This window comes from Geospiza fortis, unplaced genomic scaffold, assembly GCF_000277835.1.
Source record: "Geospiza fortis unplaced genomic scaffold, GeoFor_1.0 scaffold118, whole genome shotgun sequence".
Taxonomy (NCBI): Eukaryota; Metazoa; Chordata; class Aves; order Passeriformes; family Thraupidae; genus Geospiza; species Geospiza fortis.
This window is the reverse complement of record NW_005054380.1, coordinates 2,932,637-2,955,869: the sequence shown is the minus strand read 5'-3', so window position 1 is coordinate 2,955,869 and position 23,233 is coordinate 2,932,637. Positions and strand designations below refer to the sequence as shown.

General features: G+C 40.5%; 1 protein-coding gene across 1 annotated transcript in view; it reads left to right on the top strand.

The window, feature by feature from the left end:
* The window catches only part of CLSTN2 (calsyntenin 2), a 197,484-nt gene that overhangs the window by 105,481 nt on the left and 68,770 nt on the right, over nucleotides 1-23,233 (top strand). Inside the window, exons 2-4 of the mRNA XM_005425119.3 lie at nucleotides 9,624-9,819; nucleotides 11,373-11,581; nucleotides 18,739-18,888. Coding sequence (XP_005425176.2) covers nucleotides 9,659-9,819; nucleotides 11,373-11,581; nucleotides 18,739-18,888 — 520 coding nt within the window. The 5' untranslated portion in view covers nucleotides 9,624-9,658. The remainder of the gene's footprint in view (nucleotides 1-9,623; nucleotides 9,820-11,372; nucleotides 11,582-18,738; nucleotides 18,889-23,233) is intronic.

The following is a 23,233-nucleotide window of genomic DNA, read 5'->3' as shown; positions in this document are numbered from 1 at the left end:
CCTGCTGAAGGAAATATTTGTGTTAGGTTAGCCTGTTGGACTGTAGGAATCTTGTAAGCAATATATATTCACTAACCAAGATTCCTAATTCTAGGTCTCTATTTAATTTGAAAATCTTGCATCATAGCTACTTTCATGTATTTTGTTAGCATTTGTTCTTTAACTGCTCAGTACTACTTAGTGGCAGGAAATTGTTGCAAGCATTGTAATAACCTTTATAATTTTACATGCAGATACCTCTAGGTCACTCTTTTAAAAATAGGTTCACCTTTTTTTTTTAAATTATATACACACTAAATTGGGTCAAGGCCTCATAAGGCAAGTTATCTCCTATTTTTTCTGTGTGTAGACCTCACTAATCTAGAGGAGAAATAGCTTTGTGACCCATCTTTCAGGCACGAATGTGGAATTAGGGCAGTGGGGGCATCTGGGCCTCTGTGTCTCCTGGAAGAGGAGTGTCTGAGGCAAAGTGCTTTTTGATCTGCTGCAGCCACAACTGCAGACATTACAGCCTTGAGTGAGCATTGCCCAAAGAATGCAGGTAATGTGTGTGAAGGCAAGGACCCAGAGGTGTCTGTGATTGTTATTGACACCTGCACAAAAGGAAAGCAGAAAATGACCCAGCTAGGAACTGTGTAATTCACAGCTTCACTTGGCTCCTGGAGGATAAAGGTCCTTTTATTAACGTGCTTTTTTGCACAAGCTTAACTACACGGTTGCAGGATTCATTTTTCAAATTGCTCATTATAATGTGGTATTGTAAAAATTGCCAAGGCAAATATTTCTCAGTGATGCTCATGTAACTGTTAGGGACACCGTGCTGTGCCCTACAGCACTGTAACTAAATGAGACAGCAGTTCCTGTGTGCTGAGTGTGTGGCTGTGTGGCACTGGATGCACTCCTGAATCCATGGGATACTTCCAAACATGAGACTTGAGGCTGCCAAAGCCTTCCATTGGTGCAGTGGGCATGGATGTCCACACATTGATTACAAGACTGTACTTTTTTGCTACTGTTCTTAAAATCACACTTTCTTCCTTTTTTGACTCTCTTGAATCTGGCAGATTTTAGAAAGAATAAAAGATTTAAGAAATGTTTCAGATTGTTTGCAATAGAGTGTTAATTTGGTAAGGGTTTGATTGATGGGAGGAAGGAAAGAAAATATTTTATATTTCTATGCTTATAGAGTAGAAGGTGTTTGCAAAAGGAACAGTCAGTAATTAATTAACCACATCTTTATGTGCATAAACATTTATCTCCTTGTTACTTACTTTTCTAATCCACCTCAAGGTTTATTGCAGTTTTCAAATAAACATCTATCAGTTCTCCATCATTTGAGGTGGAGTGCAGACCTGAGTGGGACGTGTTGTGCATCTCAGCAGTTGGGGATTCCAACAGAGCAATGTGGTCAGATATCTCACTGAAATCGCAGTTTGTCCAGAAAAATCACACTTTGTAAGCAACATTCATGTAAACAAAATTGTACATTACGGAAATTTATTGTGGAGCCAGGAGGAAACCCAGATATCACTGCTGCTTTTATGCTGCCCACAGAACTGTCTTTATCCTGAGCAGCTGGTCCCTGCTTCAGGAGAAGGATGAGGTCTGGTTCATTTGGTGTGAGCTTATGGCACCAATGGAGTACTTGAAGTACAAGTGCAGTTTTCCCCTCTTCCAGTTTCAAATCCATGGAAAAGGAAGTGTAGCAGTGGATTTATGCTCTTTCTTTGCAGAGTGTGTTGCCCATAAAATTATATATGACAAAATAATAATTTTTGGTATTAAGGCATGAATACCTCCCTCTAGTCATGATTTCAGTATTGCTTCCTGGAATTTAGTATTGCAGTGTGAGTTTAATAGCATTGACTTAAATGAGCTGGAAAAGCATATACAGTAGTTGCTACCTTATTTTTTTTCCCTATCTTTACAGATATTTTACATCTCTAATTATTATTTTGCCTCATTTCCCCAAACAACTGCCTTTTCTTCCTTCAAAACATAACCTTCTGCATTCAGTAATTATTTAAACAGTAGCAACAGCCTTTGATAGAAAAACTTGTCGAAGCTGTAAACCTTCCCAGTGGCATGGAGACACTCAAAAGGTCACCAGCTCTGCACTGCAGGAGGTGTTTGCAGGATTCCAGCAGAGAAACTTGTATACAACTGTTATTGTGGACGGCTGGATTATATTTAAAAATATCAGAGAAACAGCAACCCCTAAAAAAAGTTATTGGAAAATCTGACATTGACAGCAGGTCGTGGGTCAGTGCTATATTTCTGAGAAAACAGCAAACTGAGCAGTGTCCCAGCAGGTACTTATTTGCAGGTGGCCATCAAAGTGCCAGGAGAAATCTTGGCTGATAAATTTTCCAAGAAAGGCGTGCCTGTTTTTATATTTCCATCTGCATGTAAAGCCTTAAAGATTCAAATTGGATTCATATTGAGAGTACTTCAGTTTTGTTGACAAACTTTTAGTTAGAACAAGAGGAGAGTCATGCCTCAAGCAAATCCACGCATGATGTAAAATTCTTGGAAGCCTACTGGTGGGATGTAGTGTGTGGAGATTCTTCTTTAGTGGTGGCAGTCAGATACCTCTGTTAGGACTTGATGGATCCATGGAGCTGAATTAGGACCCACCTTCTTGAAGGACACACCTAAGGAAACAGCAGTGTCATTGTCATTGCTGTGCAAAGCTTTGGAGGTCACTGTAACACTTTGATCATGGTATTTCTGCCTGTTCTTTGCATCAAAACTTGATATGCACCTGTCCTGAACAGCTTTTGTCTCCTTCAAGGTGGGAGTGGATTTGCCATGGGATCCTGGGACTTTTGATTCTTAGGCACTTTGGGATCTTCCAGGGTCTCTGTGCTTACCTCAGGAAGTATAAAACTGCAACCTTAATTTTAAATAAAGGATTATCTGTGTTGATTTGCATGTTGGAGAAAAACCCACATGGAAGTGTAATAAAAGTCTAGAGAGTAATAAAATTAGAACAGGGTATGAATGTAAATGAGTAATTTTGTCAGCAGCAAACAAATGAAACCTGGTTTCCCAGAGATTTGAGCTTCATGTTTGATTTACTGCTACCTAAAAGGTACAAGATAGAACTGAAGCTTTTCTTCTTGTTGAGCTTTTAGAACACTTTTGTGTGCTCTCTCTGCTGTTTAGTGAGATGTGACCTCTTTGTCACCCCTATGCTTTTTCTGTAGCATCTCTGTATTGTGGAGCTGCATAATTTCATAGCACTTGAGGGAAACAATTCATCTCTTTAAAACATAGTTCAAGTTAACAGATGGTTTCAGGAACAAGTCCGTGTGTGTAGTCACACCTCCAGACGTATCCTGGACACAGCAGTGTGATCTCCATTCTGTATGGAATCACAAGTTTGCCTGGGCATGCTCTTGTCGCTGGGGTTGGAAAAACTATTGAGTCCAACCTGTAGAATTATTGAGTCCAGCAATAACCCAGCAGTTCCAAGCTACCACTAACCCGTGTCCCTGAGTGCCACATTTACATGGCTTTTGAAACCCTCCAGGGATGGCGATGCCACTGCTGCCCTGAGCACCCTGTGCCAGTGCCTGACCCACACTTCTGGTGTGGAAACATTTCTTTCCTAACATCCAATCTAAACCTCCCCTGGTGCAACTTTGTCAGGATCTCTAGCTGCTCAGAGTGACCCCGAGAGGAGTTCCAAAGTCTCTTTTCCCAGCCCGAGCGCTTGAAGAAGGAGTCAGAGCTCTTCATTTCTCGGTCTCAAGGTTGTTTATTGTGTCTTATCTATAAAAAATTTTCTCCTGCCCTGCCGAGGTCCATCCAGCAGGACAGTTCCAGGCACTCTGCCTGCCCCTGGGGCAGTGTTATGTCTTTATACTAAAAACTACGTGTACAATGTTTACAATCACTTTCCAATACCTATCACCTGTGTTAGACAGTGAGTTTCTACCTTAAACCAATCCCAAAGTGCCAACATCACAGCAGAAGATGGAGGCCAAGAAGAAGAAGGAGAAAGGCTGGACACACCCAGTTCCCTCCATCTTGCCTCCTGAACCCCCATACCAAAACCCCAAAATCTACTTTTCCACTCTGTGATAACTTCACTGTTATTCTACCTAAAGTGTTGTGGCTTGCAGATCTTCATATAAGGTTGGTAATTTGCTCCATGGGTCATAATCAAACCCACAGGTGTTTTGGGCTCTGTGCCAGGGCTTCTGAGCCCCCTGGCAGAGGTCCTGGCCATCCTGGACTGCCAGAGGGATGTTCTGGGTTCCCACACAACTCGAGCCATTTACTCACCCTGTCAGTTGTTACCTTGGAGAAGAGAGCCCATCTCCCATCCCACGATAGCGTCCTCTCAGAGGGCACTGAGGTCGCTCCCCTGAGCCTCCATTTCTGCAGGCTGAGCCCCCCTCCAGCTCCCCCAGCTGCTCCTCACCAGCCTTGTGCTCCAGCCTTGTGCTCCAGCCCTTCCCCAGCTCAGTTCCCCTCTCTGGACTCACTGCAGCCCCTCAGGGTCTTCCTTGCAGCGAGGGACCCAGAACTGGGCATGGGATTTGGCGTGTGGCTGCCCCAGTGCTGAGTACAGGGGGACAATCACTGCTCCTGGTGGCCACGCTGGTCCAGGCCAGGTACCATTGGCTTTTTGGGCCACCTGGGCACACCTGGCTCGTGTTCAGCCTCTGTTGACCAGCACCCACAGGTCCTGTTCTGTCAGGCATTGTCAGCCACTGTGCCCCAGCCTGGAGCACTGCAGGCTCGTGGTGGCCCAGCTTGGCCTTGCTGAACCTCAGCCAGCACAGTGAAACAGCATTTGCTCATTCCTGATTCACACATAACTTGTGCCTTTCTTAACTACTGATGCCAGTGATGGAATGTCACAGATCCCAGCTTTCCAGCTGAAGTCTTCAGTATTCTTGATGTAGTGAAGGCTGAGGAAGTAGAAGGGGAGCTGCGAAAAGCCAAATAATCCTCAGTGTTTCTTAATAACTTCTGAAATTGATGTCAAGTGAATGAGGCTGTGTAGTTATTAAAGGAGTAACATTGGGGATTATTATTTTACTGGAAGAAGCATGAATCTGGTGTTTCATATAAAAGACAGTAATTTGTAATACAATTTTATTGATCAAGGCTTATAATCACTAAATCTTACATGCAAATGTGACTGAATGTGAAACATTGTCTTTATCAATTTCCAACCAGCAGGTAAATTTGTTGGTTATGTTACAGTAATTATGAACCATCAGTAGCTTTTTTTTAGTCTATTATAATTTTTACAGAGGAAATAATACTCCTTATTACCCCTGGAGTAGTAACATAGGGTTCTACCATGGCTTTAAAACTTAAAAGAATGTAAACTTCAAAATTAATAGGTGCTTATGACTAATGATAGTCTGAATAATTTGAAGAAAAAACATGTCCAGAGTTTAGTTAAAGCATGTATTAAAGTGAAACTCTCAGCAGAGTTCAGCCCTCTAACCTGAAGGTTTTATAGGAAGCAACTGGAAGCCCTCAGGGTGTGCCTCCTGGCCTGGGAGAAGAGAAATTTTCCCTCTGCCTTGGCAATTGCTATAGGATTTCATGAATGTGCTTCTGCCTTTACACGGTGTCACCAGCTTATCCTTTTCTTAGTAATTCAGTGCTACTACCATTTCTATGATCACAAAATCCTATATCCACCTGCTCACAAACCCATTCAAATGAAATGAAGAACAAAGCACAGAATTTTGCTGGGTTGTCTGTTGGGAGAAAAACGATGTCCCAATTTGCACTCTCATTATTTCAGACTTGCAAAGGGGAAGGGAAGAAGGTGGTGCAAAGGTCCTGCAGCTTCAGTGGTGAGTCTGAGTAGGAGAGAAATCCTGCCTCCCTTTACTCCAGTGATTTACAAACTCACACTCACCTAAGACCCCAGTAAGTAAGATAAGCTTGGCACAGTTCCCATTGGCATCATGTATGTCTGATGCAGGGATTGACTGACGTGGACTCCACTTATGCCAGCAAAGCAAAGCCATTTATTACACAGTTTACCAGAATTTACAGGTCACTAAGTTTGTAAAATTTTCTGTTTTGACCCCTTTGTCCTGGTATGTGACAGTGTTCACAGGGGTCTGAGGATGAGGGAAGAGACGAGGATCTGACTCCATGTTTCAGAAGGCTGATTTATTATTTTATGATATATATTGTATTAAAACTATACTAAAAGAATAGAAGAAAGGATTTCATCAGAAGGCTAGCTAAGAATAGAAAAAGAAGGAATGAATAACAAAGGCTTGTGGCTCGGACAGAGAGTCTGAGCCAGCTGACTGTGATTGGCCATTAATTAGAAACAACCACATGAGACCAATCACAGATGCACCTGTTGCATTCCACAGCAGCAGATAATCAATGTTTACATTTTGTTCCTGAGGCCTCTCAGCTTCTCAGGAGGAAAAATCCTAAGGAAAGGATTTTTCATAAAAGATGTCTGTGACACTCCTCCCCTGTAGAAACACAATCTTCTGATTATTCTTCTTGTGCTAGTAATGTCCTTTGTTATCTCTTTTGCCATGAAGTCCTTTTTGCATCTCCCCTCACCAGAGTGGTCAGTGTCAGAGTGACCAGACAGGATGTCTTCACTTCTATTCTTGTCTAGAGTTTATCCCTTCCTTGGCTTTCACCGTTCCAGGGCCAAAAGGTCTGCGAGGCTGCCCAGCTCAGCTTCTGTAGCTCTCTGATCTCTGACAGTCTGGGGTTAGCTCAGCTGGCTTAAAATAAAGCCCTGTAGCTCTATTTAATAATGAGAAATAGGATCTGTTACATTTTAAAGACATTGTTTGTAATGCTTAATAGGAGTATTTCTATATATCTGTCAATGTCTTTGTGTCTGGCAGTGGACCTCATTTAATATTCTGCTTTGTTACAGCTCTTACAACTCTGTTATCATTTCCATTTGCAATACAGCCATTAAGACACCTTTTTAAAAAGTCATGATCCTATACATTTAAATTGTTCGACAGTGTTAGTTCATTTCTTTGGAAACAGCAGTAAAGCCCTTCTTTTGAAAAAAAAAAATCTTACCCAATTTTTAACAACATTTCCAGTTGTTTTCAAATAAGCAGGTTTCTGTAGCCACATTCTGGAAGTGCACGTTGGGTTTTTTGCAGTGTGTTTACAAATATCTCATCATTTCCAGGCAGTTGTCATTATTTTATTTTTGGCAAATGGGAATATGGAGGCAAAATTAGAGTCATATTTAAAGCTGGAGTATCTTGCATAGGAGCGGGATATGGAGACTTCTGAAATATTTGATGAGAACTAATTGGAGCATGTGCTGCTTCTATGATTGCTTTGCATTAGGTCACTGCCTTTGGAGAGGGAAAAATTATTCATATTTAGATAAGGGCTGAGAGAACTTTTATCTGCCCGGAGCTATTTCTGCTTTTTAAGCACTGTAGCTTGGACATCTGCCAATACTGTCTTGTTTGCAATCAAGGATCAATAAAATAATAAAGAGAAACCACTGAAGTTAGGATTTTTGTTGATGGATTGTGCATCTGAGGAAAACTTTATTAAGGAACTATGAAGGCCAGTCTTTATAGAACACAACAGACTGTATTTGCCATTATATTTCCCATGTTTGCACTGGTTTATTTTGTTTTCAATTAAAATAAAGCTGAAATCCACAATATCATTTGAGATGAATGTTTTGTTTTGAAGTTACAAGGAAATGCCGATAATTTTTTTCAAAGGCTGTGTGTGACAGCAGTGGGATACAAACTCAGTGATCAGTGCCTGTGATTAAAGCTGAACAGGCTTCTGCCCTTCAGCCTTCTCTTCATCTTGTGCTTTGGCCCCTGTGCACAGTTCATTATCACTGTGCAGCCTGCTTTTATGGATGTGCAAGGTGTTAGTCCTGTTGAAAATGTGATTCTCAGGCTAAAGTCCATTGCTTCTTCTGTAGCCCAAATATTTGAGCTCGCTGACTAGTGAAGAGCAGAGAGCCTGGAAAAGAGCACAGCTTTGTCCTGGGAAACTCCACAGCCCTTTCACACCCCTGGAGGGAGAGGGGACAGCAGGAAAATGTGTAAGCAATGCTTAATGTATGTTTTCAGCACCTCATAATTACCAAAACAACTGTGTGCTGATCCTTTAAAGGCATTCACAGGACTGATTGCAATTGTGAAGTGTGGGATTCGTCTGCCTGAATGTCACTGGATGTAGCTGAGCAAAGCTTCAGCTCCTGTGGTCATAAAGGGAAGCCAGTGTGATGATAGTTGAGGAAATATTCTAAAATTCTGTGTTTATACCTCCATACCTAATCCCCACCCTCCCTGCACACACGCCCTTGCCATTTTCTATTTTTCACACATAATGGGAATTATGAACTTCAGCACTTTGTAAAAGTCACCGTCTGTTCTCTTCTGCAAAAATAAACAATATATTGTAATAGAGCAACAGGAACCTAGCCTGAATTAGAGGTCATAGATTCAGAGTTAATTTAGAATTTGGCACTTGACTCAGATATGATTGGCAAGGAGATTTTCAAAAGGCTGCAACTGTAAATGGGAAATAAATGGAAAAGGATTATGTGAGTGGGAGATGGCTTTGAATCTATAATGCATGTCCCGAGACTGACTTGCTCATAAAAGAGCATATGTTTAATGTATCATAAAAATATTTAAGTCATATTGATCTTTATATAAATATTTCATTTTTAAAGTTGGATTCTGGAGTATCTTGCATAGGAGCAGGATATAGAGACTGAACTAAAAATAAAATAAAATTTGCTCCGTGTGCATATCCTTGCTGTCATTATGAAGGATAAAAAAAGGAACACCAGAAATTGGGTCTTTTTTCCCTTTCCAGTCTCATTTTCTCACAATATCCTTTATGTGACCAAATCAATTTTATTAGTCTCTGCTATCTCTTCTGTTCTCTAGTACTCGTCTGAGAGATGCTATGGATCTGTTGTATCAGGAAACAGTTTGGAGGCAGAGTGAGCTGCTGCCAAGAAGGCACTCATGCATGAGAGTGAGAATGTGGGTGGGTAACTGAAGGATGTCCAAAAGGGACACTTTTTGGTGTGCCTTCAGCTGCTTCTGATCCAAAGATGATGTATGTCTGTAAATAAAGCAGGATGTATTTTGAATGTGCCCATGTTCTGCACCATTAGTTTTTCCACTGTTGGGAAACTAAACTGCAGGAATCTGCACAGCTACCACCTTGGCAGCTCAAATGGCTCAAGGAGTGACAGCAGTTAAAAAAGGACCACCTCTGAAGTATTATCTGTTTTTCTTTTTTGTTATTTCCTTTAAATAAATACAGTCGCCTAATTTAGCTCAAATATAATTTAGCTCACCGTTGCTGTTGGTACCATATAGAATGACCTCTGGGGTTTTCAGGAACCATTCAGTACTGACAGAGGGAGAGGGAGGAGTGTGCCTAGAGCTGCACTCAGCACATCCCACTGCACAACACCTGCTTAATGGCCCTTTTGGATACACAGTGACCTGGTGCCTGAGTCTGTATTTCCCTCCTCTGGAAAAGCAGGTGAAATACAAATGAACTTTGCAGGTGTCTCTCCAGTGCGTAACACTTAGACCCACCCCGTGCCCCCAGTTATGAATGTTTTGTGCTGTTCCTCACAGGTGAAATTTGTGCTTTTAAAATCCACGGGCAAGAGATGCCCTTTGAGGCCATTGTGCTGAACAAGACATCTGGAGAAGGTCGGCTTCGAGCAAAGAGCCCCATTGACTGTGAGCTGCAGAAGGAATACACATTCATCATCCAGGCCTACGACTGCGGATCAGGACCAGGTGGAACAAACTGGAAGAAATCTCACAAGTGAGTGAAAATGAGAAGAAATAGTTTTTTGCTTTGGCATACATTTGCTCCACAGTCTATGTTATTTCAGGTAGAAAGCAAATAAAGATAAATCATAGTTGCAATATTCCACCATTTTTTATTCCTTTTTCCTAGTAGAAAATATATTTCTTTTTGTTTGCTTCAGTTAAAGCTTTGGACAGGATCCCCATTCAAGTGGATAAATGCATCTCAGTTCTGGTTTTCCATTCGTGCTTTCATGTTGAATACATCCAGGTCATAGAAACTGGCTTTCAGTTGATATTTGCAATTTTTAAATAGGTTTTCTCTCTGTTCATCTCATTTCAAATGGTAAGAAAAGAGGAATCATCTCCTTTTTTTAGTATATCTGTGCCAAAAGCTGAGCAGTGTCACGTTTGAATGGCGTCTGACCTCAGCTTTTGTCCAACAAGTCTCAGAGAAAGTGAAGTCCTCTGAAGTGGAGTGTATTGAAGGTCAGTAGGTGGTACTTTTTACTGTGGAGCCAATTCCCTGAATAAGCTTAGGTGGCACAGTGCCTTTTTTCCCCTTTGAATTCATGAAACGAAGCTCCAGATCATTTGTCATTGAAGATGAATTTAACTCACGTAGATGTATAAGTGCTGTACAAATAGTTCATTTTGCTGAGAGCCATTATAATAAATTATTTATAGTAATCATTTTTCCTTTTGCTCATCCAGGACATATGACAATTAAAATTTTAATTAGGTCTGTGATGCAAGCTGAAGTTTTCAGGATATTTATTTAAAAAGAATACAGAGTTAGGAGGAAGCATGCAATAGCAGATAACCAAATATTGTGAAGGTTTTGCTTCACAATATCAAATTTTATTATGTTTCCCCTTCTCACGTCAGTAACAATCTGGTAGAAATCCAGTTGTAGAAAACTTTGGTCTAATCTTGACTAAACGAAGTCTGGCCCACTGTCACCAGATTTTGTTTAGTAGCACACGCTCAGCCACACTGCCTGGGGTCCCAGCCTTTATTGCAGCTCTGCTGTTGCTCCAGAACATCCCTTTTGTGTCCCTCTGTCACCCTGCCTATCAAACCAGAAAGCAGAGCCTTCCAAAGCAAGGCCTTTGGGGTTTACTCACTAAATACACGTGCAGTGTTGTAACTACTTGAAGGATTAGATAATTGTTATCAGCAGAAGGTGATAGCCTTACTTAATATGGAAGAATGCTTGTAAACTGCTCATTTTTAGGTAGTGGGTACAGAAGACTACTGTGTCTTATTTTACTGTGTAATGGTATCATTGGCTTTCTGGTGGGGTTCATTTTTGGGGGCAGATTTTAATAGCAAACACCATAAAACTCTCTCCCTATAAGCCATGGCAATGGACTTTTACCTAGTGCCACTTAAGATACTAAATTGGGCAAATAAAACATTAAAATTCTAATATCTCATTTTAATAGGGGTTTACATAGTTTTCTAGGTATGTTTTGTTAGTCTTTTCAAGTGTTTTGAAAATAAACTGCTAGTGAGGCATCACAATAAATTAACTTTTCTCTTTGATATTTCCTGTGCCTGTTTTAGGGCAGTAGTCCATATCCAGGTAAAGGATGTCAATGAGTTCCCCCCAGCATTCAAGGAGAGCATGTACAAGGCCTCGGTGACAGAGGGGAAGATCTATGACAGCATCCTGCAGGTGGAAGCCACAGACGAGGACTGCTCCCCCCAGTTCAGCCAGATCTGCAACTACGAGATTGTCACCACGGATGTTCCCTTTGCCATCGACAGGAACGGTGAGTGTGGCCACAGCAGGGCTGCCTGCAGGGCTGGCAGTGCTTGGGGGCACGAGCTGATCACCTGGCTGGAGAGGGAGCTCCAGAGAGAAATCCTGTTCTCATCTCTGAGAGCAGAGGAATCCTCACACTGAGCAGTAATCTCCTGTGGAAATTAAACCACCAGATTTAGGTGAGCTACATGATTCTTGGTCACCTGGTCCATTCCCCTCATTGTCTCAGATCCTGTTTCCCATCCAAGTGATGGCATTCCCCAAGGCAGCATGTATTCCCCAGTGCAGGGGTTATTTGCTGGATTACAGCCAGTCCTATTCCCCTGAATTTCCTGAATCAGAACCCAAATATGGCAATATTCTGCATATGTTTATTGATTGTTAAAGCTTTTAGGATCACGGGTCCACACACCTGCCCAGTTGTGGTGCATCTGAAGTGGATCCATTATTCTGCAGTGTCACACACATCTTTTATGAAAAATCCTTTCCTTAGGATTTTTCCTCCTGAGAAGCTGAGAGGCCTCAGGAACAAAATGTAAACAATGGTTATCTGCTGCTGTGGAATGCAACAGGTGCATCTGTGATTGGCCCATGTTAGATGTTTCTAATTAATGGCCAATCACAACCCAGCTGGCTCAGACAGAGAGCCGAGCCACAAACCTTTGTTATCATTTTTTCCTATTCTATTCTTAGCTAGCCTTCTGATGAAATCCTTTCTTCTATTCTTTTAGTATAGTTTTAATGTAATATATATCATAAAATAATAAATCAGCCTTCTGAAACATGGAGTCAGATCCTCGTCTCTTCCCTCATCCAAGGACCCCTGTGAACACTGTCACACTGCAGCATGGAAGAAAATGTACTTTGGAGAATAAGTACCATTTCTTAAGTTTTTGCTGGTTTGTTTTAGTTGTTTTTCAAAGGTATATATTTTATATTTTAGTGAAAATAATAAACCATATTAAGTTTTCCATATGCAGCAGTTTTTGATCTTAGTGGCCTTGTATGTCAGCTTCCTGGATCAGCAAAGAACGTGGAACTGAGTTTGGGAATGGGGACTGAGTTGCATGAAAAGTGTGTGGAAGGTCCTTCCTCCCATTCTCTGCTTGCTTCAGATTATACAAAATATTTTCCCCTGAAGAAACACCCTGTGTGCATACCCAGCAATGCTCTGATTTATCTCTCCTAGCAGAAACATTTAATCCATGTTTGTAGTAGGAGTGTGCAGTTTGGAAGTTAAATCTGATTTTTGGCCAAATTGTAAATTGAAAGCATGCATGGAGCTACTGTTTTCTCTGAGCAGTCATTTTCATGTTGGGATGTTTTATAAAAACTCTTTACCCTGTTCAAAAATTATTCATCTACATTTGTTCAGTCCTTGCACAATGCACAGATGAGCATCAGAAGATAATAACCTGTTACATCAATAAATTTTAATGACTTTGGTGTAAAATCCGTCTCGTTATCACACACTGGGAAGCAAGTGTATGGAATGGGAAGTGCAATCATGAGGAATATGTTTGAGTAAATGAGGGCATCTGGCACAGTAACCCTGAGGATTCTTGAGAATCCAGAGAACTGCACAAAGGATTTTTTACAGCAACTGGGCACTTGGAAGGACATATTTGGAAGCAATTCCCTAGAAGATTTTCCTCTCCATGGCTGTTTTTCTAGCTGTGAGATTTCCCATGCTGTCATAAAAGAAAGTTCTCTATGTCTCTGAATCCAGTTTTTTCCAAGGCTCCACATGACGTGTCTGTGTGAAGGGTGGGTACTTAGGGAAGTCACACGTTGTCTCAAAATTTCCTGTGGGGTTTGTGGCAGATATAAGGGACAGAGAATACCCTGAAATTGGTGTGATACAGAGTAGTCATTTCTACTACTCATGCCTTTTCAGCTCCTATCACACAGAGCAGCTGCTTTAGGAGTGCTCATGTCTTTTTACAGACAGAGATATGATCAAAAGCATAGGAAATGTCAGGAGTCCTTGGTTACATCTTTGTCCTCATGTGCCTGGGACCTGCTTTTCAGCAAAGGCAATGAGAAAATCATTGATTTAAATGTGACTTTAAAGCCTGCAGTGAATAATTGGTATAAGGTTGTAATACTTGCAGTTTCTTGGTCATGACTTCAATTAATATTTTTGATCTATTTGTTCACTAAAAGAACAGTGCTGCCACAACCAATAGTAATTGCAGTCTAATTTGCAATTTTTTAAGATAATGGTAATTGCTTAAACCCATTGGGATTAGAGACAAAGTTAGAATAGATGACTATACTTTTATTTTGTGACAAAAATATGTTGCTTAGTTCCAACACATTTCACTGCTGAGAACGTCTCTCTATGGCAGCTGATAGAAACTTTCTGTGGTGCACATTCTTTGGAAACATGCCCATTTTTGTTTCCTGTCAGGTGGTTAAAATAGATGTATGAGATGCCTGAGACTGTCTGGTAATACTGTGCTAATTAGGATTTTGTTAACAGGGGTTTTTTGTAGCCATTGTGAAATACAAGTCTAGGTTCTTGTGTCTCCTGCAGGTTATGATTTTTTTATGCTTTTCAGTCACCTACATGTGGAGCTTCATTGCTCAGAAAGAGGATAAGTAAATACCTTAAAATCAAATCTAAATATTGCAAGGGGCCCCAAAAGATGGAGGTGGGGGTGAATTGTGAGGAAAACATGCCATTGTCTGCCCCAGATGGTGGAGTTTTTTCATGACCAACATATGAAACTAACCCTAAACGTAGGTCTGTAAAAAGATGAAACTTACTTCTTGTCCCTAGATCCATGCATGGAGCATTTTTTTGGGCTTGAAAAATTGAATTACACATTGGGGAAGGTTTGCAGAGAGGCAGAGAGAGCCCTGCAGGCTCAGGTGTTGGTGCACAGGCTGCCTCATCCCCCCTCCATGGGAGGCAGGAGTGAGTGGGCACAGGAAGCAGCATCAGCCTGAGGGTATTTCCTTACAGCTACTTGTGGCTTAGGCACTTTGGGAAGGTAATATAAAACTTCTCAGTTATCTTTGGGAACTCTGGCCCTTGGTATGTGATTTCCTTGTGGATAAAATTACTTTGTGTTCTGAAACTATAGCACTAGCAAAATTCAGTCTTGTATATGATGAGCCCAACTCAGAGGGCAATGAACTCTGAGTCATAAAATACAATCATGTAAAGGCAGAGGACAAATCTATGCTTTGCTGTGCAAAGAACTGTGATTAAAGGTATAAGGTGTAATGTGTTTTAAAGTAGTATTGCATGCAGATTAATCTCATTTTATCCTTAGCAGAAAATCCAAATCAAGTCAGTTACTGCAGCAATATTGTGTAGGCTTTTTTCAGGTGACAGAAAAATTAAACCACAATGCACAGATCTGTCAGAATGCCAGCAAAAGCCATTTTTATTCACATATCTTGTGCTTTATTTGTTAGGGATTATGGTCAGATGATCTGGGAGCTCAGGTATAAATACAAATTCTGTCACAGCTCTGACCTAGTCTCACCTCAAAAATGGGGATGATTCTTATTTGCCACCTAGCTCTGGGGAGCACTTCACAAACTGTTCAAACTGTTCAGTGTGAGGATGAGACAGGGACCTGTCCAGTCCTTACAGATTTTATCAGGTTATAAATCCTGGACAACAGGACCTCACAAGATCCCCCTTTACAGCGCCCAGGGCTGCAGCAGGAGCTGTGCACACTTCATATTGCCAGAAAAGTAAAGCCAAATTTTGTAGCTGAGCATCTGCATTTGGTATTTATTTATTTATTAAATGACAGATTCTTTCCATTATCATTTAAAAATGAACTTTTTTGACAAGAAGATCAATTGATTTGGTAACTGTGGAATTTAGGAGGGAATTGCCATACTACATCAGGCAAGTTTTCCCCATTCTCGTGTCTGCTCCAGAGTAAGGTGGAAAAGCCATAAAAAAGGGATGTTTACATCCATCTGTCCCCAAAACTGACCTTGAAGAAACAGAGGTGTAAGTGTCCTCCTGTGTCCTCAGGAAGGTCTTTTGATATTCCTCTAGTCACTGATCTGCTTTTTATTGTTTCAAAACTGGTTATAGCTCTGGGTATTTCCAAGGAAAAGCAGATATTTAGGAAAACTGAATAAAAAATGTAGGGCCTAATTTTGAATTGTGTAGCAATGTACTCACTTCTCCATTAAATTTTTCTCTTTTTAATGTTATTAATTACTATTTTGTCTGTGGGTGAGATGTAAACAGAAGCTTTCATCTCTAAAACTTTACTTAGTCTGTGTTTATAGTGCTTTCCTTCTGTGTCAGCTTTTTAATTGTATTGATTAAGTTATAAAAACCCAAAGAATCATAAAGTGTCAGAGGTAAGGAAAAAAAAATATTAGGAAATCAATAAACTATTGGGTAACATCTGCAAGTCATCCAAATGACCTTCCAGAACAACACCTAAGAGTCAGAATCTTTGTAGCCCAAATTTGAAATAGCCATAATGAAATACAGATCTTGGAAGATAGCTTCAATGAAATGTAAATATGTTGTAATGATTTATAAATCCTGTAGGACGCACAGATTTTTGCAATCTGCTAATGAAAATTTGGACAGTTTTGGTTTCTTGAGAATTATCTTTGCTGATCACAGACTAAAATAATACCAAGAAGAACCAAATAGGGAAATATAAAGATTCATGTATGAAATAATATAATGGAGAAAGGACAGAAGAACTGAGCAGATATAAAGTCAGTAATTAAGTATATACATACAGTGGCAGTTTTTCATTAAATCCTCTTAGGCAGCGGCTAATTAGGCAACTCAAGATAGTAAAATGGGTGATTAGATTGTTTTGTCAATCACTAACTCAAAACCCAATGAAGTAGTTTCTCGGGAGGTTGCAGTTTATTGCAGCCCTGAGACACATGAGAAGTCTCTGTTTTGGCCGAAACGTTCAAAGAATGAGTTGGAGTTCTTCAGTTCTCAGTCTCAGAGTTGTTTATTGTATCTTATCTATAAATTTTTTTCCTGTCCAGCCTAGGTCCACTCAGCAGGACAGACAGAGGCACTCTGCCTGCCCCCGGGGCTGTGTTATCTCTTTATACTACAAACTACATATAACATGTTTACAGTCACTTTCTAATACCTATCACCTATGTCAGACAGTGAACTTCTACTCTAAACCAATTCCAAAGTGCCAACATCACAGCAGAAGATGGAGGTAGAGAAGAAAAGAAGAAGAAAGGCTGGACATGCCCAAGTCCCTCCATCTTGTCCCCATAACCCCTATTCTAAAAACCCCAAAATCTACTTTTTCACCCTGTGATAATTTTATCATTACACTACTTGAACTTCTGTGGCTTTCAGGTCTTCATACAAAGCTGGTAATTTGCTCCATGGGTCACAATCAAACCCACAGGTGTTCTGGGCTGTGTGCCAGGGTCTCTGAGCCCCCTGGCAGCGGTCCTGGTGACTCTCCACACCCAGAGGGATGCACTGAGTTCTGACAGTAGTTGATGTGGTTGTTGCAGTTCCTGTGGGGAGCAAAGAGCTGTGCCCATGGCAGGCCTGAAAACGCCTGGCAGCATGAGGCACCCCAGAGAGAGACCCCCAGAGTGTGCAGGACACTGCCCTGGGTCCAAATCAGCCTTCAGCAACTCATTCCATCTTTCCTTTCAAGACATTAAAATATGAGAAGGGTTTGTCCTCCTGTGTGCCCTGCCCACAAAGAGAGCAGGAGGGACTCAGACCCTGCAGTAAATGGGGCATTAGGCCTGACCTATAACTGTAGATGCAAAGGTCTATTTAAACTACGGGTTTTGAACCTGGAGGTGGTGATAAGTGCAAACAACAGCCTTTCTTCAGGCCTGACCTGGAGAGTTTTGCATCCATTTCAATAAACTCCTAGAGTTGGCTTTAATGTAGTAGTAGTAAAAAGCAAAGTGGTGGGCTCTGACAAGATAAGGAGTGGGAAGCAGAGAGACACTGGCTAAAAGTCTTCACTTGTCAAATTAATGGAGCTTTAGTGAAAGACTTCTTTTAAGAAGCTGCGTTTTTCTGCTTTCTCTTGTCTCTCACTCGCTTGAGTGAAAAGAAAAAAGAAAATGAAACCCAAATGCTCAAACCAAACCTAACGTTTTGTGCCTAACAAAAGAGACTTTGGCCAGCACCTGTAGGGACCAGTCCACCACATCTGACTAAATTCCAGGATATGGGGTCTGCCCATTTCAAATTTAGCACAAACAATTGGATTTTGCTGATCCTTGCTTGCAAGCAGATGTTACATGTAGCACTGCTGCAGAGTAAGTTTGTTCTTTGAATTCTGGAACAAAAATCCTCATTCAAAGAGATGGTAAAACAAACAGCCCTGAGCAAAAGCATGAAATTAATTAAACAGGATGAAGTTTCAACTTGTGCAAAAAGTAAATTTCACTGGAAATGGACAGGATTAAAACGCTGAACTTGTTAATAGAAAACCCATATATTTTGCATGGTGCTCTCCCAGTCCTCCAGGAACTATTCAGAGAAAGATCTTTCCCTTTCTTTCTGAAAGTTCTGATGTCTTTGTTCCCAAAGCAGGCAATTTGTTACCTTTTTATGTGTGTCAGGTTCAGCAGATAAACCCTGTTGTTGCTGGGTTTTATTTTGCATGTGATAACTCTGTGCTGCCCTATCAAATGCCCTAGCAGTGTTACTGCTAAACACTGTAATGCAGGAGGTGATTCTAGGGCTTTTCCTATTTTTAAAATGTCTCTCACCTACAGGGTAATAGCTTTTGAGAAAACAGGAAGATACTTGGGTTCAGTAGTGGATCTCAGAAATGTGGCTGTTAAAGCCAGGTATGGCAAATGGGGAAAAGGAGGGTGCACCTACTCATAGCTCACGTGTCAAGATGTAACTGCTAATTACTTTTACCCTCTTACTTTAGAAAGTGTTGTCAAGCTGATGTTTTTTGATAGAGCCATGCCCACATTATATCACTCCCATCTCACATTTTCCTACAAGTATCTTATTTCTCTGCTGGATTGAAAGAAAATCCTTCCCATTCCTCAGAACTTCCTCCCTCTTCGTGTCCTGTGTGCTTCAGAGGGCTCAAAAATCACAAAGCACTTGATGAACCAGGACCCAAATGTTGCAGTGTGGGGATACTCAGCCAAGAATGAATCTCTGAATGTTTTCTTGTGTTGAACCTCCAGGTAACATCAGGAACACCGAGAAACTGAGCTATGATAAACAGCACCAGTACGAGATCATGGTCACAGCGTTTGACTGTGGGCAGAAGCGTGCAGCAGAAGATGTCTTGGTACGAGTTAATGTCAAACCTGTGTGCAAACCAGGCTGGCAAGGTAAGGTTGAATAGCTTTTCTATTCTAATTCTTTATTTAAATCTTTTTCCTTTGGTGTTTTCCCTCTACCTCGCAGTAAGGAAAGGAGGGTGCTTGTTGCACTGGTGTGGAAAACTTCTGCTTTTCTTCTGCCTCGTTCCAAGCCTGCTAACAAAGTGGATGATAATCCCATGTTTGCTTGCATTTGCCATGCTTCTCCCCTAGGCAGAACAAAGAGCAGACCAGACAAAAAGAAGACAAATTTCTACTCCAATAAGTTATCTTGTGAGTCTAATAAGTTATCTTACAAGAATATTCTGGAAGGTTAAAAAAAAATGATGCTGTTTTGCCATTGTCCTGCTATTCCTTAAAAGAGCGTTTCTGAAGCCCCCGTGGCAAGGTATTTCTGCCATGTGAGCTGGAGTTGTTCAGGTTATCTTGTTCAAGGTTCAGGATTGGATTTTGTGGCATGCAGGAGCCAAGGCACCCTCAGTGGGAGTAAAAAGCATCTTTAAAGCTGATTCCTGTCTTGATACTGAGACATTTCGGTAGGAATCAATTTGATTTTCTAAAAAGGCTGTAAGGATCTATACCCTGTCTGGAATGGAGAAAACCCCAGCTGACAATGTACAGGGAAGATATATATGCTGCCACTAATTATTAGGAATTAAGATGGAAATGAGGGCTGGATTACAGACAAAAAAATTGGATGTGACCATGTTATGCAGGTGTCATTCAGGACTAACTTGACCTTCATAATTGTAATTTTTAAACATAATGATTGAGAAGGAAAAAATCAGCTTGGCTGTTATACTTAAAGGTAAATTTGCAGGTTGTCATTTAGAAGAAAAAAATATTTTCTTTGGGAAATGAGAAGCTCTCATCTAGAGGAGCTGGTGATGAAATGTTTGCAATAGCAGGATTCCATTTCCACAGCCCTCGCTTGGAGCAGAGCCACGTTTCAGTTTTTTGGGATGTACTAGCACCCAAGTGTTTGAAGAACATTTTTGTTGAAAGAAACCACAATACCTATGAACTATTTCCACATTTTCTAACTGATATTACTGTTCACATTATTTATTCTATAAAATTATTATGGTCTCTTTACACTGGAGAAATATTCTGTTTCCATTTTATGGAGTTATCTCAGATAAATTAATTATCCCCAAATTAGCTGGAGATTTGTATTAAAATGGGTGTAATGGATGAATATTTTTTTCATTTCTATATTTTTTTATTCAGGTATTTATTGATTGAATAAGTTTTGCAGAGGTGGTAATGGTGTATGAATTAATGGTGTATTAATTCATTAATTGTAATTTCAAAATTAACTACAACATAAGCATTCCAGAAATTTATACATTTCTCTTAAAGAGATTTTTTAATACCTTTTTATTTTTACAGGTGGAGAATTTCATGTAGGTGATGCTGTTTGCCAGTTTGAGCCAGTAAAAATCACCTGTTTCTAGGGAAAAAAATAAGATCAAATGAGCAAAACTTTCCAAGAGTATTTGTAGTAGTTAAAGAGGAAATCTGGAGACTAGAAATGGAAGAGATTTGTAGTGCTCTTTCTTCCCTGTGCTTGGTGCTCTGTGACCTCCCCACAAAGGGGCAGCCAGCAAGTTTGCTCCATCTTCTTTGAAATAATGCTATATTTGTAAAGATTGGATGACTTCAGGAAGTAAAATAATGGGAGGTTTTTGACAGAAAAGAGGAATATTCTGAGTCTTTGGTTATAATAGAGATGTTGCTAAAATACATGATTTTTTTTTGTTGTTCTTCAATGTTATCCTGGACAAATAAATACTTGGATTTCCAATTTATGGCATTGGCACTTAGTTCTTGAAAGCTAATGGCTTTTGTAATTTGAAATATTGTGCACTTGTTCATGTAACTATCATGAATAGAGATTGGAGTAGTCTAATGCAACTTCAGTATTAAAAATTTTATTGCAGCCAATTTCAGTGTAGATGCCCTTCAGATAACCTCCACTGTGCAGGGCTGGGAGAGGGAAGAACAGGCTGATGTAAAGCAATTCAAAATTATTCCTGTTTTTTGAGGCCAACAGCATGTGACTGATGCGTGGCAGAGCAAATAAGGCTCCACAAGCCAAGGTGCTTTCCTTTAATCAATATTTCCTTGGGCTAACAGCATTGAAGTCTTCATTAAATCCTGGAGCTGCTTCCCTGCTCTCTGATGATGGGCATTAATACACCAGCAGCCAGATCCCCACACAGACATTTTCAGCAAAAAAGCCTCCCCTCTATTCAGAGGCTGCTCTAGAAACAAACTTGACCCAAGCTGGCGTCTGCTTTCTGAGCAGACCACTCTGGAGTGTTATTCGTATACTGAGCAAGCTCAAAATGTAAATCAATGGGCTGAATTACTTCCTAATCAGTTATTTTAATTGGAAATTCTCATTAGTTTGAGTTTTGTCAAGTGACTTCTAGAGCTGTGCTACAAAATCTCTTCATGCCAGCTGTGTTTTCATGTCCATGATTTCCAAACAGTGCAGTGACCATGTCCTGCCAGGGAGGTAAAGGACAGAATTACCAAGAAAAGCTGGATGATGACAGTACTCCTGACATCATAGTGGCTCAATCTGCAGTCGAAGACACTTGGATTTTTGGTTTAAAACATTTTAAAACACAATCATGGGGTTTCCAACCCAAGCAAAAACCTGTTATCTTTAACACCTTCCCCAGTTTCTGTCCCTCCCTCCAGGAGGGAGGTCTGGTCTCAGTTCTGTGGGCACAAAGCTCACACTACACTTCTTCCTGGGCATTCACTTTCAGTGGGGTTCCTTTCACTACAGTTGTTTTAATGTCACAAATACTGATTTCTTATTCTTCCTTATTCAAAGCAGGGTGGACAGACTTGTGGCGCCCCAGTACTAAATATCCATAAAGTATTTTCATTAAATAGCATGAGGTGAAGTTAGACAAAGTCCTGTAATCTAGACCAGGTTTCCTTTAGCTCATTTATGGTATTGTAACCTTTTGTCACGTTTCTGTTACTTTCAGAAACAGTTTTCACAAAACTGTTACTGTCCTTCCAAAGTGGGATTATAAATGGAAATTAAATACAACCCAATGTGCTGAAAGATGCAAGGTAGCAAAAAGTTGAAAACAATTATTCCTGTACCAGGCTCTCTGGTGACCAATGCACTGTGTGGGGAGAAAAAGAGTCTAGCCTCAAAAAATAAAGAAAAGGGTAAAATCATGGACCTGAAAACTTGAAAAATATGTTTTGAGATTGTCAGAGGTCTGCTCAATTATTGACAATTAAACCACAAGTGAGGTTGCTCCCTAAAATGCAATTGATTTCAGACAGAAAATAGTTATTAGAAGAAAAAAAAATTCTCTGAAGCAACCAACTGAATACCCTGGTGTGACCGTGTTCACAGGGGTCTTTGGGTGAGGGAAGAGACGAGGATTTGACTCCATATTTCAGAAAGCTTGATTTATTATTTTATGATATGTATTACATTAAAACTATGCTAAAAGAATAGAAGAAAAGGTTCTCAGAAGGCTGGCTAAGAACAGAATAGAAAGGAATGATAACAAAGGTTTGTGGCTCAGACACTGCGTCCAAGCCAGCTGACTGTAATTGGCCATTAATTTCAAACATCCACATGAGACCAATCACAGACCCGCCTGTTGCATTCCACAGCAGCAGATAATCATTGTTTACATTTTGTTCCTGAGGCCTCTCAGCTTCTCAGGAGGAAAAATCCTAAGGGAAGGATTTTACATGAAAAGATGCCTGCGACAGCCTGGGAAAGTAAAAGAGAGCTCACAACAGGGAAGACTGGCTATGATTCCTGGGGGGATGAGTGTGGAGCAAAGACAACAGCCCAAAACTCAAAAGTCACTTTGTTTCCCCTCCTGAAAGGAGACTTTTTCCATGCCAAATTTCATATGGCCTTGCATAGGCAATGGTGACTAACCTGCAGTTGGACAGTTAGGGCTCCAAATACAAAACAGGATTTCACAGCATCCAGCCTCAAGTGTTTTACCAGTCTGAAAAGATTTCTTGCATTTATCTTCCAAGGTCTGTGAACCCATATGCATCCACACCCAGCTGCACAAGAAAGAGAATAAGCTTGAAGTTCTTTAAAAATTCATCTTAAAAGAGATAGCCCTGAAAAATTAAATTACTTTTACATAGTGTTAGCTTGAAAATAGTTTTGAAATAAAAGCTTCTCTTTGTTAATTCACCCAATAGATTATAAAAATATTCTTTAAAGGTTGTTAGTATCAGAGATAGTGCATATCATTTCCTTCCTAAGGCATGTTGGGACCACTAAGGTGACCTGGGCCCTTCCTAAAGGCAAATTCCCAGCTCCTCTTTAAGGCTGAATAGG